This window comes from Camelina sativa, chromosome 14 (genome assembly GCF_030686135.1).
Source record: "Camelina sativa cultivar CO46 ecotype springtype chromosome 14, ASM3068613v1".
NCBI classification, from domain to species: domain Eukaryota; kingdom Viridiplantae; phylum Streptophyta; class Magnoliopsida; order Brassicales; family Brassicaceae; genus Camelina; species Camelina sativa.
In genome coordinates, this window is record NC_141893.1 from 6,992,880 (window position 1) to 7,006,917 (window position 14,038).

Sequence of the window (14,038 nt, forward strand, 5' to 3'; positions counted from 1 at the left end):
ATAAGTGGTTAATAAACAAAATAAAAATTAACAACATTGATTTATTTAGAACATTGAATATCAATCATGTGGATTAGTAGTTATGGATACTTATCTTATAATATCTTGCTCATTCTTTACATGAGCAGAAATTTGTCCAAGATAAATTAGCCACATAGATTTCTTTTAGCTAAATGTTTTTGTACTATTTTTCAGCTAGAAGGATTTCTTTTAGGGTTTAGGGTTTAGGGTTTAGGGTTTAGGGTTTAGGGTTTATATCCTAAATATTAAATCCTAACACCACATAGACACTAAATCCATATAAGCCCAAAAACGTAAACCTTATACCCTAAATCTTAAATCCTAAACCCTAAACCATACACCTTGAACCCTAAATCCTAAACCATGAATTAAAAATATAGACACATCATCCACATACCTAAACCTAAACTTTTAACCTTAACCCCTAAATCCTACACCTTGAACCTTAGACAATACAACTTGAACTCAAAACATAGACATTGAATCTATATACCATCTAAAGTCTAAACCCTAAACTATGGTGATGTTTGAACATGCAACAAACTTGTCAATAAATTTCATCTGGATTGCTTGTCCATGTGGTCAGAGTTTGGTGGATAGGCTTAGAGATTAATAATGACCATGTTTGTTGTGTAGTATGCTTCTAGTGACACTTCTAAGTTCTAATATCTCTAATTCTAGCTTAAAAATAGTACAAAAACATTTGGCTAAAAGACATCTAAGTGGCTAAACTATAGTGATGTTTGAACATGCAACAAACTTGTCAATAAATTTCATCTAGATTGCTTGTCCACGTGGTCAGAATTTGGTGGATAGGCTTTGAGATTAATAATGACCATGTTTATTGTGTAGTATGCTTCTAGTGACACTTCTAAGTTCTAATATACCTACTTCTAGCTGAAAAATAGTACAAAAACATTTAGCTAAAAGAAATCTATGTGGCTAATTTATCTTGGACAAATTTCTGCTCATGTAAAGAATGAGCAAGATATTATAAGATAAGTATCCATAACTACTAATCCACATGATTGATATTCAATGTTCTAAATAAATCAATGTTGTTAATTTTTATTTTGTTTATTAACCACTTATGAGTGTATATGTTTCTGGACCAACACAAAATATGAAGCAAGGAGCTCATGGTGTCTATGGATTTAATTGTGTGGATGTTGTATGATGATTCTTTGGTCTGTCTACATTGGTATCCACATGATCACATCCATAGCCACCATTCAACTGCTATTCTTCAGCTTAATGTCTAGATATGCTTTGTAAATCCATGGAGACCTATCCACAGTTTTTCTATCCACTAAACTTTGTTTTTTTTTTTTAAGTGAATAGTTTTGGTTTTAGGTTCAAGGGTTCATGTTCTAGGATTTAAAATTTAGAATTAAAGGGTTTTGTACTTATTTGGTCTATGTTGTGTTATGGATAATATGCTATGGATAAAGATCTAACCAAATTTATGTATGTATATTTTGTATGAATAAACACAAGTAACTATCTATTAACAATACTGCAATTGATTATCCACTTATAATTGAACAAATGTTCAACGACTGATGGATACTGTATAATCTAAAAATTCATAAAAAAATATAGCAATATGTATCTTAAAATGTAGAAAATATATAATCATAACATATTTTATATAAATAAATAGAAAATTTGTTTTATGATAACAAATAAATATATTTTACTTTGTTAAAGTGTTAACAACAAAAAAGAAGAGAAAAAGAGAGAAAAGAAGAGAGAAAGAGAGGTAAGTTGTTAGTAAGGGCAAAAATGTAAAAGAAAAGTGGACACATAAGTAAAAAACTTGGGAAAGTATACCATGAGTGGAAAGTGGGTTTTTGTGACAAAACTCAACCCAAAGTAGGTTTTCATGACATTCACCCATTTTTTTTTACTAGTATTATAAACATGGCAGACCTATAGACCTATCTGGAAGGTCTGCCATGTTTATAATACTAGTAAAAAAAGTTTGTACTCAAGTCCATTAACCCATAATTCAACTGGACCACATGCCTTCCAGATAGGTACTTTAAGTTTCAGTGTTTAACATGCCTTCCAGATGTTCAGACGATTGGTTTAAAGGTATGTTCATGCCTTCCAGTCCATGCAATTTGCAGTCATGTACATTTTACATGATTCTCTGACATACGTATTGGTTCCTGACCCAGCAGAGCCATAGGTCCATAGTCATGCAAAATTATAGGCTTCTTTCTATCAAACAAAAGAACTAGAATGTGTGGTATAATCCTCTTGGTTAGTCAGTCCTTACATATTTTTTCTTGTAAACGGTCAACATCTATTCTTGTTTAGACAAACATGAGGACTTTATTTACCAATAGAGACAGATCCTCAAAAACAACAAAGGAGAGCTTAAGAGAACTCTATCATCGTCCACCCCCGGCACTTCTGTTCCATGATAAGTAAGATGGATCTCCCAATTGCCTGAAAACATCAGTAAAACATAACATATATAGTTTTGTGCAGACTCTATGTTGTTTTTATGATAGAAGACTCAAAAACCAGAGCATAATGAAATGTAGCATTGTAGAGAATGTTACATACCTTGGTTTTGCTAGATACAAGACGGAGAAGAAAAAAGCCAAGAACAAGCATATGCTACCAACAGTCAAATACGCAATCCCAAGGAAATCATTCCTTCCACCAAGCCAGCTTGTGGTAGATAGCACAAGCTTCTTCTTTCCATTGAAGCTATAAGTGTTGTAATTATTCTGCAACAAGACCTTTATTGTATCTCCAGCTTGAAGATCAGTGTCTATTTTACCATACAGCTTTCTAAATATTGGTAAAGCTGCAGTTCGCATCCAGACAATTAGGTCTTCTTGCTCACTCAACTGCCAGAAACATACATTTTTAGCAAAGTCTATACATCATGTACTGATTCTTTTTATGATTAAAGAATGTTTATGGACTTTAAGCAACAAGACCACAGTGAGTTGTGAGTAGATTGCTTCTTATCTCTTATAGTCATATATAACTTAAGATATTTTTGTTATTTAAGATATGATTCTCAACTCAGCAAAATAACTTACTGGAACATGTTGATCAAGACTTTTACCGCCGATGGGAGATCCTTTCTGGAAGTTTTTTGGGAAGACATTTTTACCAAACTTTGATTCTCTATCACTCTTCCATGAGATGCCTTTCTTATTCACAGGGATTTTTTCGTTATTTCTACTGAAGTCATAAGTATCATTGAACAAACTCCACGCAACAAGACCACAAGGAACAATAGGTTCACCACCAATAGTGTCTTCAGGCGCACATGACTTCACATCATGTTCATCTTTTGGACCTCTCAATTGTCCATCTTGTCGACTTTTCACATACCTGCAATTTGCAAAAACATCACATAAAGTATTGCATGTTCAGAGAGGTGTTAGTATGATGAAGACTAATAGTGAGATGTTACCGTCGATGATTTTGGTAAAAGTTCTCAAGCTGGTAATATATATAGACAGGATTCTTCATAGTTTTAGTTACCTATCAAACATGAAACATTAATTATAAGAAAAGGGCAGTGAAAGAAAGCTAGTTAATGAAGAAGAATATAGCAAGATAAGTGTATCTACCATTATTGTTCTGTTACACCTCTTATCTTCTAATCCCTGTATATATCTGACTTTGTTGTCTCTAGATGATAAAGGAATGCAGTCTGTGTCATATCTATCAACTATTTCAGTGACCTGATCATGTAATAAAAATAATCAAAAGTCATGTTCACAAAATAAGAAATAAACGAAGCTGCAAAGTGAGAAAACTGAAAAGATTAAAACATACACCCTGAGAAGCAAATAGGCAAATCACTCCAAGAGGAATAAAGACAACTCCTGAGATAAGGAAAGTCAGAATCACCTGCATATAAGATAGGCAGAAAGAAAAGAAAAAGATACTTTAAACTATAATAAAACATTGGAAATTGTACCCATAAAAATGTTACATTATAAGTATGAGTTATTGAAGCATTTACCCATTTTGGAGTAAGAATTGGTTTGCATGCTGGAAGCTCCTGTTGGGTAAATCTTGAATCTGATGAGGAAAATTTTTCCAACAGATTAGGTTTTTTAGTTTACAACTTCTAGGAAACTTATCTCAAAAAGAAAGAAATCATAAGGTATTACATTGTTGGGAGTTACATTAATCCAACAAACACATAATAGAGTAACATCAGTACCCATTTGTGTGTGTACTAGATTAATATCAGTAATCTGAATTTATCCCTTATATGATAGATATATCTATATACATCTGTAAATTATCAGTCATTCTCATTGATAGATCGTTGCTATGTGATGAAAACCACATTGAGGGATATGATAAGCGAGCTAGAGGTAGCAATTAGCAACATTTCAAAGAGTTATTCTTTTATATTCTTTTCCTATACGCAAATAAATTCCCTTCGAGAGAACAAAAAAAACATAGAAGGATTGATCAATTACAACAATTATATTCGTGGAAACTGAAAAAGCATTCAAGAACACTAGATACTACAATCCCAACGTACACATTTGATCAAATCCACAAAAGAAAAAAAAGAAAAAAAAAAAAGAAAAACTGAAAAGTAACAACCGCAAATGACAAAATGTATATATCAAAAATTGGAGAATAGATTACATTTTGGACGCTTTGAGGTGTTTTTGGAAGCAGAAGCCTCAGCGGATCCACCGCCTAAGGCAACTGAGGACGTCGCAGATGAGCTCATGATTACGAAGAAAAAATGACAAGGGAAAAAACTATCTTGTTAAATTCGATATATATCAAGCCCTTTTTCAAAACAAAAACAAAAAAAATCGGTATATCTTTATTTTTTCTTCTTTTCAAAATAAAATTTGTTTTCCAGTTTTTTTTTTTTTTCTTTCTTGTATATCTTAATTCTTAAATAATATTTATTGACAACAACATATATTTATTTGAGTCGATTTTATTTGAATTGGAATTATGACATAGTAAGTAATAACACATGTATACACACACACTAAACATTTTCTTACTAGATTACGGTTTTGGTCAAGCCGATCCCCAAAATTGTGTCCTTTCCAAATTACTTAGAAATGAGTCCATCTAACAAGAAAACCTGGATTAATTCTCGACATGATGACAACTAACATAGAATTAATCCATGGCATGTGAACGGATCCGATCGATGTAGGCCTTTAAAATAAAATAATCATTTCTATGTACATATATAATTAATTGCCGTTGGTAGAAATAAAATATAGCCTCATGTTACAAAAAAATAAGAAGAAAAAACTATAACTAGTTGCTTACTTGCTCTTGTCCTATCATGTCTTTCGCTTTTCGATATAACAAAGGCATATTTAGTTGATACGAATGGTAGAATGAGAGTAAACCTATAGTCAAAAAAACAAACACAGACCAAAAAAGAAGCTAGAAACAAGACGATCATGGCAAATCCATTAGAACCATTGTTGACTCATCTCGTCGATGATTCTGAAGTCAACAACAGATCAGACGAATTGACTTTTGACAATATCGTCGAACAGAGCCTATCTGATTTCGGATTCTGGCAACTTTTCCAGATATCACTCGTTGGGCTTGCTTTGCTCTTCGATGCTCAGCAGATATTCATCACCGTCTACACAGATGCATATCCCACGTGGCATTGTCTTAACCACACGATCTGCGATCCTTCGGCTTCCGACATCTGCAAGATTCCAAGATCAGCCTGGGAATGGGACGGTGGTTCCAAGGGCAAATCCATCATTTCAGAATTCGGCCTCGAGTGCTCGAGCTCATTACTCAGAGGTATGCCAAGTTCTTCTTTCTACATCGGTGCCATTGTTGGTGGTTTCTTTCTAGCTTTGATCCCAGACGATTCCTTGGGTCGTAAGAAACTAGTTTTGCTCTCTACCTTTGCAATGTCAATCACTACAATCTCTGTTGCCTTCTCAACCAATGTATGGATTTATGCATCCCTAAAGTTTATCATCGGATTCGCACGATCACAAACCTGGTCGTATGCGCTGGTCCTCATCAGTGAGCGTGTCTCCACAAGATGGAGACCAAGAGCTACGATGATTCCATTTACCCTATTCGTTTTAGGGTTTATATCCTTGTCTGGAATAGCTTACCTTGCACAACATTCTTCATGGAAGTGCAGTTAGCAACTCAGAACACAGATTCTCGTGTTTGGATGGCGGCTCAAGATCTATACACATCCGTTCCAGCAATATTCTATTGTATCTTCCTCTACCTCTTCGCACTCGAATCGCCTCGGTGGCTTCACATGCAAGGAAAGGACAAAGAAGCCATTAATGTTCTCACAAAGATGTCACCTAAGAACAGAGCTTATCTGGAATCAGTGATTTCTAAGTTGCCCCTCGAGCAAGAAAACCATACACAAGTGCCAACTTACTCGATTAAAGACGTTTTCTTTCGAAGATGGGCTTTTCAGAGAATTTATGTTGTTATGATAATAATGTTTGGGTTGGGGATATCGTATTACGGTGTTCCTTTAGCAGCTAGAGACATAGACGTCAACATCTACTTGAGCGAAACCCTAAACGCATTGGTGGAGTTGCCTACTTTCGTGATCACTCCAATCTTGTTAGAGAGATTCAACAGAAGAAGCTCTGTTCTAATCAATACTTTGCTCGGTGGGGCATCGGGAGTGCTCATTTTCCTTCTCAGCATCCTCGGACAAACCGAGATCGCGTTTGCGTTTGAACTCGCAACATTCTTTTGCGCTAGGATCGGATTCAACCTTATGGCTGTGTTTATGGTTGAAATGTTTCCGACTTGTGTGAGAAGTTCAGCAACGATGATGTTTCAACAGGCTCTAGTTGTTGGAGGAGCTTGTTGTCCGTTAATTGCGTCCATTGGAAGAGACATACACATACCGTCAGTATCGTTTGCGGTTTTCGGAACTGCAATGTCCGGTTTAGGATTGTTTGTTTTGATTCTTCCCGAGACAAAAGGTTTGAGTCTCTGTGATACGATGGAAGAGCAAGAAAAGAGAGATCAAGTAGTAAACACTAGCCATTGTTGCTGAGTTTAAGAGTTTGGTTAGCTTATTTATACATTCTCCAATCTCATATGTTTCCAATTATGTGATGTATTGTGTTGAATATTTTATAAGGGCGAAAATAAATGAATTGAAGGAAAAACTAAAAGAGTATTTGCTATTCATCTACAAAACTGTCAAATGAGTGTCTATGTCTTTGAACTACTAATACAGAAGAATTTACATCCATATTTGATGAAGCCAAGAAGTCTCCGACCGTTCCTAATTCTGGACACTCTTCCCAATCGTTCATTCCCGACGTCATCGGGCAATCTCCTCTGTTTTTCCCCACCACAAACAGTGAATACATCTCTCCTATGTCTCTCAGAATCGTCAGCGTTTGCAATCCGTTGCTCACTCGCTTCTCTATGAATCCAACTTGCCCCGTCGTTACAAATCTGTCAAGACAAATAATAAACCATTTCATGAATGAAAAAATGCAATGCATATCTGATGAAGATAAGAGACAGAAACAGAGTATATTTGTAGGGACATTATTTTAGAAACAGAGTACTATTAATGTCAAAAGCAGAGCATTTGAAGGAACAAAGTAAACGTAGAAACAGAGTATTTGTAAGGTACCTGTTATAGAATCCCTCTAAGAAGATTCGATCAGTTTCGTCTTCGGTCTGATCTTTACTAACAATCTCCAAGAATACTTCGTTGTTCTCCTTTGTCACCGCGTCTCCGACAACTTTCTCTATCTTTGAGTCATCCGCGACAAACTGTATGATAGTAAGGTGAATCTGAGAGTTGTTGGTAAGCCACTTGCACAAGGACAGTGCCTCACGGTCATCAGGACCACCGAAGAACAATGCCACAACGTGTTGTACCGAATCAGACCCATGAAGCTGGTGAAACCCCGTTATGTTTCTGATATCTTGTGTTTTTATGTAATTTTAGAGCTTAATTCTTCATTGTTTTGTGCATATTCATGAGCATTTAGGTTGTTTAGGCTGTATTTTGCATCAAGTTTGTTATCTCAGATGATGGAGTAGAGATGTACAAGGAAAGTGTGCTTTGGAGCCAAATAAGTCAATAATTAGCAATATAATGGAAGACACACATTTGGATGCACACAAGATGATTGATGATTCGGAACCAGTTTGCAGTCCCTCAAAGATCGACTCGTATGAAGACATTTTTTTGGGATTTAGCTCCAGAGTTCTTCATCTAAGTTATTGGAAATTGAGTAAGCTTTCCAATGGAGGTGATTTCAGGCCAATCAAATATGCGTGTAAAGGTTTATACCTGTTTGAGTGAACGTATATACAGCCAGAGTGAAGAAAGGAGCCACACGCGGCCAAGAGCAGCGACGAAACGGTGGCCGAGTGAAGACCAGAGGCCATCCCAATCGGTCAAGAGCTGGCCGATGGAGTTCAGTAAGAGGAAGATCGTTTACAGCAGCGGCCAAGCTCAATCGGTCAAGCCATGACCGTTGGAGCCACGTGACCTCATCAATCGGCCAAGCCATGGCCGATGGAGCTCAAGAAGAGAAAACACCGTTTACACCAGCGGCCACCACCATCGGCCAAAGTGTGCCCGGCCATCCCAATCGGCCATCTCAATCGGTCAAAGCATGGTCGTGTGAGACCATCACCACACTTGTTTTAGTTTTGATCCGGGTTTGACCCGGTTTGAACTGGGTTGACCCGGCTCCCTTTTATTTTGCTATAAATACTCTAACCCTATTAAGGGGAGACTTATCTCTTATCTCTTATTTTTGGTTTATCTTTTGTTTATCTCTTGTTTAGCAGCCACTTAGGATTCTTAAGCTTATTTACTCTTGGTTTGTTGAATGATTGAGTACTTCTAAGTTTTTTAATAGCAATTTCTCTTTCAAATCTCTTAATCTATAATCTCTTATTATGATTTCACAAAGATCAAACTATTTCCTTTGTGTGATCATGATGATGAGTGAGTAGATCATTAGAACTTTGAGCTAGGTAGATTAGGGAGATATATGATTGATCTTTGATGTCTAGAGCCTTATTTATGTGTTTCCTATCTTGTTTAGTGTTAATAATGCTGGAAAGCCTTGATCAAGCTTGAATCTAGACATTAGGATTTCCATTGCCTAGAAGGTGTTTGATGAAATTCATGAACCAAACTATTCAAGGGCTTTGCACTCCTAGCCAATGGAAATTGATGATTAGGGTGCTTAGTGGTATTAAGACGTGTTCTTAATGCATGCTAGCTTTGTGATTGCCTTTGGAAAAAGTTGATTATCACTTGATTAGCATAGGAATCTCTACCATGGAAATGGATTGATTTGCATTAGTGTTCTTAGCCATAGGATTGTTCTTGATTGTTGCCTGGACATCTAGGATTGGTTAGCTATCTCCCAAGTCAATTACCTTGTCCAAGGTTCACTTGTTTAATCTTGATTCAAAGTTTGTTATTAGTTGTGTTCTGTTTCTTTTCTTTAATTTGTTTGCTAGTTAAGATTGTTACAACAAAACCAATTCTTTTTAAGAATAGATTAAACAACTTTGTGTATTCTTAGTGAGTTGATTAATGCAGATAGTGGATTGATAATTTAATTGACTGAAATATACTACATCAGTTTCTATCCACAAAGATACCAATCGAACACTGAGCTTGCTTTAGAACCTTCCGGTTTATGTGTCGAAAAGCTTCTCCATCATTCGTTGTTTTCCCGTCGATCCTCTGGTGTTTATGGAAGGGAAGAAGCACGATCGTGACGCGAAGATCTTCAGTCGTGTTACAAATCTCTTCGTGCATGTTCTCCATCTGCGCCACGAGTTTGACCTGCCGGATCATGATATTTCTGTCTTTAGTAAATGAGTCGATCGATTTGTTGATCTCTAGTCCTTCGTTAGTCCCGAACTCATCGTCTCCGTTGTTGGAGTTTCCTGCATCTTCGTCTAATTCGTGGTACAAGAGTTCTGTTTTCCGCTTCTTTGGGAGGGGTATAAGGTGCATAAGATAAGGCGTAAACGGCGAAGGCGAAACTCCAGGAGAGCAGCCACTTAGAGCAGAGACTAAAGAGATCGATCCACGAGCATGACGAACGCCGTAGACACAAGTCAACACTCGTAGCTCCTCTTTAGTATCAAAAAACTCGAGCGATGTATTTTTGTGTGCATAACTTTTTGCTTGCGTTCTAAGCAACAAAGACGTCATAATTCCGCTAAAAAATGTCATGATCACCAGAGAAGCAACGAACATGTCATGAACTATTGGAGTAAACCATTTCTACGAAGAGAAAATCAAGAACACGGAGATGGAGATTTTAGTGACTGACTTGAAAAAGTACTAAATTAAGTAAAAAAATTATAATTTGTTGTAATACCTTGTAAACCAAGTTAGAGTCTAGAAGAACAAGACCGACATGACCTTTGACGGAAAGAATGGTTGACAAGAAAAGCCAATACCTCCGTGGGATCTTAAGGAATGAACAAGCGCATAACACTCCTAGAAGCTTCCCCAGTAGGCTTAGAGCTACTGTCATGCCGAGGACGAGGTAATGGCGTTTGGTTAATGAGTTGACGCTGAATCTAAACCCGATGTAACCAAAGTAAACCGGAAGAACAAACTCGTGAATCGGGTAACTCAACCGGTTGATCAACGTTCGGTAAGTTTTCCCTTCTCTCGGAAACATTAGTCCGATGAAAAACACAAAAACCGTGGAGTTTAAGTTGCTGGATTCGATGGTTAACGCGATGATTAAAATAAGGATGATGAAAGCAAGCGTTTCAGCTTTGGAGAGATATTTCTCTTTAGGGTTTCTCTTTGGGAGCCATGAAGCTAAGAATCTATTAATCAAGATTATAACTCCGGTGGCAAATGAGTAGAGAAAGATATCGCCGGCCATAGTACCCGAGATGAAAGAAACGACGAGTGTGTAGAGGAATATGTTACTTATCTCGATGAACAATCCGCATGAGATTGCTAGCCGCCCGATCTCGGATGTGTGGAGTTTCCAGTCGATGATGGAACGTATGACGACAGGAGCTGCCGTATTGGACAAGGTAACAAGGAATGCTAAGTAAAATGTTAAGAAATCGTCTTTGATCTGAATGAAATTGATGAGAAACCAGAGGAAAGGGAGCCAGATGATGCCAGAACTGACTAAGGAGCATAACGTTATGACGATGGAGTTCTTCAAATTTCGTTTCATGAAATCAAGATCGATCTCGAGACCGATCAAGAACATGAAACCTGTTCGTAAAAGGAATGAGAAAAATATGTAATAGCTTGCTGAGTCTTTTTGGAGGAAAAACTCGTGGACTTTGCGTATTATTGTAAGCAAACTCAATACAATCCCAGCATGAACAAAATTAATCAAACTGTCAGTTCTTTTTGAACATTTACAATATCAAATTTCCTGAAACTACTTCTTCCTAGTTTCGATTTTGTGGTATCTTTTGTAACTTTTTGATTATGTAAGGAGTTCTCCGATTTTTCCACTGTTTTGGTTGATTAATATATATATTTTTAAAAAAATTTATTAATATCTTAACATTTGACATGAAGCTGATAAAAAATTCTAGAGAAATTATATGCAACTTAATATCCTCGTGTTTTATGCACTACAGGTTACTCTCAGGGTTTAAGTGCACGTTCGTAAATTGTGAATAAATTCGAAAGAAAATTTGTGGACTTCATAGATTCTCAAATATCAAATAGAAAAGTAGAGAGAACTTAACAACACAATGCTGGTCTGAATTAATTAAGAAAAATAATAGTTTTCTGATTACTATTTAACCGGTTTTGTGTAGGAATTTCATTTGGGGTTTGGGTTTAAATATCAGAAAAGTTTAGAAATCAAATGTGAAAATATAAAAACTAAAGATTTTAAAATAAAATAAGTAAAAAAGACTTACGAGAATTTGGGCGACGGGACCAGCTTGGCCACAGGGTTTAAGGAAGAGATAGAAGAATTGAGAGAAGACAAAAATACAAGCCATTTGAATAAACATTGTATTGAGTGGATTAAACAAGGCATCTCCTTCTGGTAAACAAAACAACATCTTTGGATCCATTTTGACCTTGATTCGACGATGAGCATATTAGAGCCCACAAGAAAGACAAGCCCAAGCACAATGTGATAACATGTAACCAGGGTTCTTAGCAAGATAAAAGTCATATATATAATGATGTAATGAGAAGTTAGAGAGTAATTTTGAGAGTTGTCTCAAAACAACTCTCCTCTCTTTAATCTTATAAGATATCAAATCAAATACTATTTGCTCTTGGTGACAACCTAATCTCTCTTTCCTCTTTCTTTAGTTTCTTTGCACAATAAAGCTCCTAATGAGCTATTTTATATCTCTAGCTTAATAAGCTCTTTAAGAGCACAAATCTATCTTGTTTGAGATTGCTTTCAGAGCATTCTTCAAAGATCAATGCGGGAAAAATTAAATGTGAAAGAAACTTCACTTTCTTCTAAAATGACGAATATATATTTTTGGGTTTTAAAAAAAAAAATATAATTTTGTCTTGATTGGAGTTTGAGGGGTTTACATTTACGTGATTTTCCTTCAATTACTCCATGCCTCTATTATTTTCGCCATTATTTTTCTTGTCGGCACATTTAATTTTCGCCCTTAAAAGCGGATAAAACTTACTAAATCAGAAAATGCATATTTCTTTTTTACATAACAAACCAAATTAATTGGAGTAGTTATTTTGGTAAGATAATATAATAGTGTCGATTCCAGCAAGAATATTACTTTAATGTGTTCCTCTGACATCTAAAAAGGACAAAAAGTGAGTTCAAATAATTTGAAACAATTCAGATATGAAAATATCTTAATTGAATTTGAACCTCAAATACAGTACTAATTAAGTTCTTTCAAAAGTATTTATTAAAATGAATTCAATGAAAAAAAACAATGAAAAAACTATACCAGCTTTTTTAGCCTCTTATTGTATGTTAAGAATTAAAGTAAACAGGTATACGTCAAATTGTTTCACTATAACTGATAATTAGTATTCTTAGTTCAAACATGTCTATCATATTTATTTTGAAATGTTATATTTAATTTTACGGTTAAAACACTTATATGCCGGCAATTAAAAATCGAATATTGATATAAACTGCATGAAGTAACAGGACATCCATCTACATATTGGACTTTCAAAGACATACCAATGTTTTTGTATACGATTCAGGGGCGGATCTACGTTGATATAAGGTGAAGCATGTGCACCATACTAACTTAAAATATGTTTTAGTTGACCATTACCTATTATAGTTACCTAGCTCATCTGGCTAAAATGTGTCTCATGCTAATCTTCGTTTGGCTAAAATGTGTCCCATGCTATTCTTCGTTTGGCTAAAACGTGTCCCATGTTAATCTTCGTGCCCCAAATTCGATGCTTCACGTTCTGTGTCGGTACAATTAGTAACTTAGGGCCTGACTGGTTCAAATGCTGCGGTTGCGGTTGCGGTTGCGGGAGATTGCGGAAGCGGGCGATTGTGGTTTTAAGCGTTATTAAGCGTTTTGAACGACTGGTTTAGCGGTTTAAAATTGGTGCGTTTGCGGGAGGTTTACGACTGGTTGACCAGCGGGTGCAATAGCGGTTGGAACATAATAAATGTGATATATAATTATATAAATGTTTTAAAATATCAAAAACTTTATTAAACTTGATTTATAATTAAAATTCATTAAAAATACTAAAATAATTATTAAAAAAGAAATAAATTTCATAATGAAATACTTATTACTTTATGCATTTGGATTTTTACCAAAACTTTAATCAAGTAATTTGATAAATGACTAAAACATATGTTTTAGATCGTAGATCTTCTTTCTTAAATTTCACACACTCAATAAGTTTTGTGGGGCAGTATTTGCATCGGTAGTAATGATCAAACGAGAGTTGAGAAGAGTCACTCGTGATTTGTTTTTATTTTTCACAAATAATCTTATTTTCTTAAATTTCTTATGAAATGTTATATTTATTTAGATTTTTTTGAACTTATGT

The 14,038-nt window shown here is 35.5% G+C and overlaps 2 protein-coding genes and 1 pseudogene across 2 annotated transcripts; 1 reads left to right on the forward strand and 2 right to left on the reverse strand.

Annotated features, from left to right (window-relative positions):
* Positions 1–2,250: 2,250 nt before the first annotated feature.
* LOC104743338 (putative ALA-interacting subunit 4) lies at positions 2,251–4,806 on the reverse strand. Its single transcript, XM_019235463.2, has 8 exons — positions 4,669–4,806; positions 4,025–4,083; positions 3,835–3,909; positions 3,627–3,740; positions 3,467–3,537; positions 3,087–3,384; positions 2,599–2,888; positions 2,251–2,478 (listed from the first exon to the last, which is right to left on the reverse strand). The coding sequence occupies exons 1-8, from the start codon at positions 4,754–4,756 to the stop codon at positions 2,421–2,423; spliced, it is 1,053 nt and encodes a 350-aa protein (XP_019091008.1). The 5' UTR covers positions 4,757–4,806; the 3' UTR covers positions 2,251–2,420.
* A 594-nt stretch (positions 4,807–5,400) lies between these two features.
* On the forward strand, positions 5,401–7,066 carry LOC104743339 (organic cation/carnitine transporter 6-like). Its single transcript, XM_010464437.2, has 2 exons — positions 5,401–6,171; positions 6,222–7,066. Exons 1-2 carry the CDS (start codon positions 5,460–5,462, stop codon positions 7,064–7,066), a joined length of 1,557 nt encoding a protein of 518 aa, XP_010462739.1. The 5' UTR covers positions 5,401–5,459.
* A 130-nt stretch (positions 7,067–7,196) lies between these two features.
* Positions 7,197–11,411, reverse strand: LOC104740323 (cation/H(+) antiporter 1-like; annotated as a pseudogene).
* Between the last annotated feature and the right edge of the window lie 2,627 nt (positions 11,412–14,038).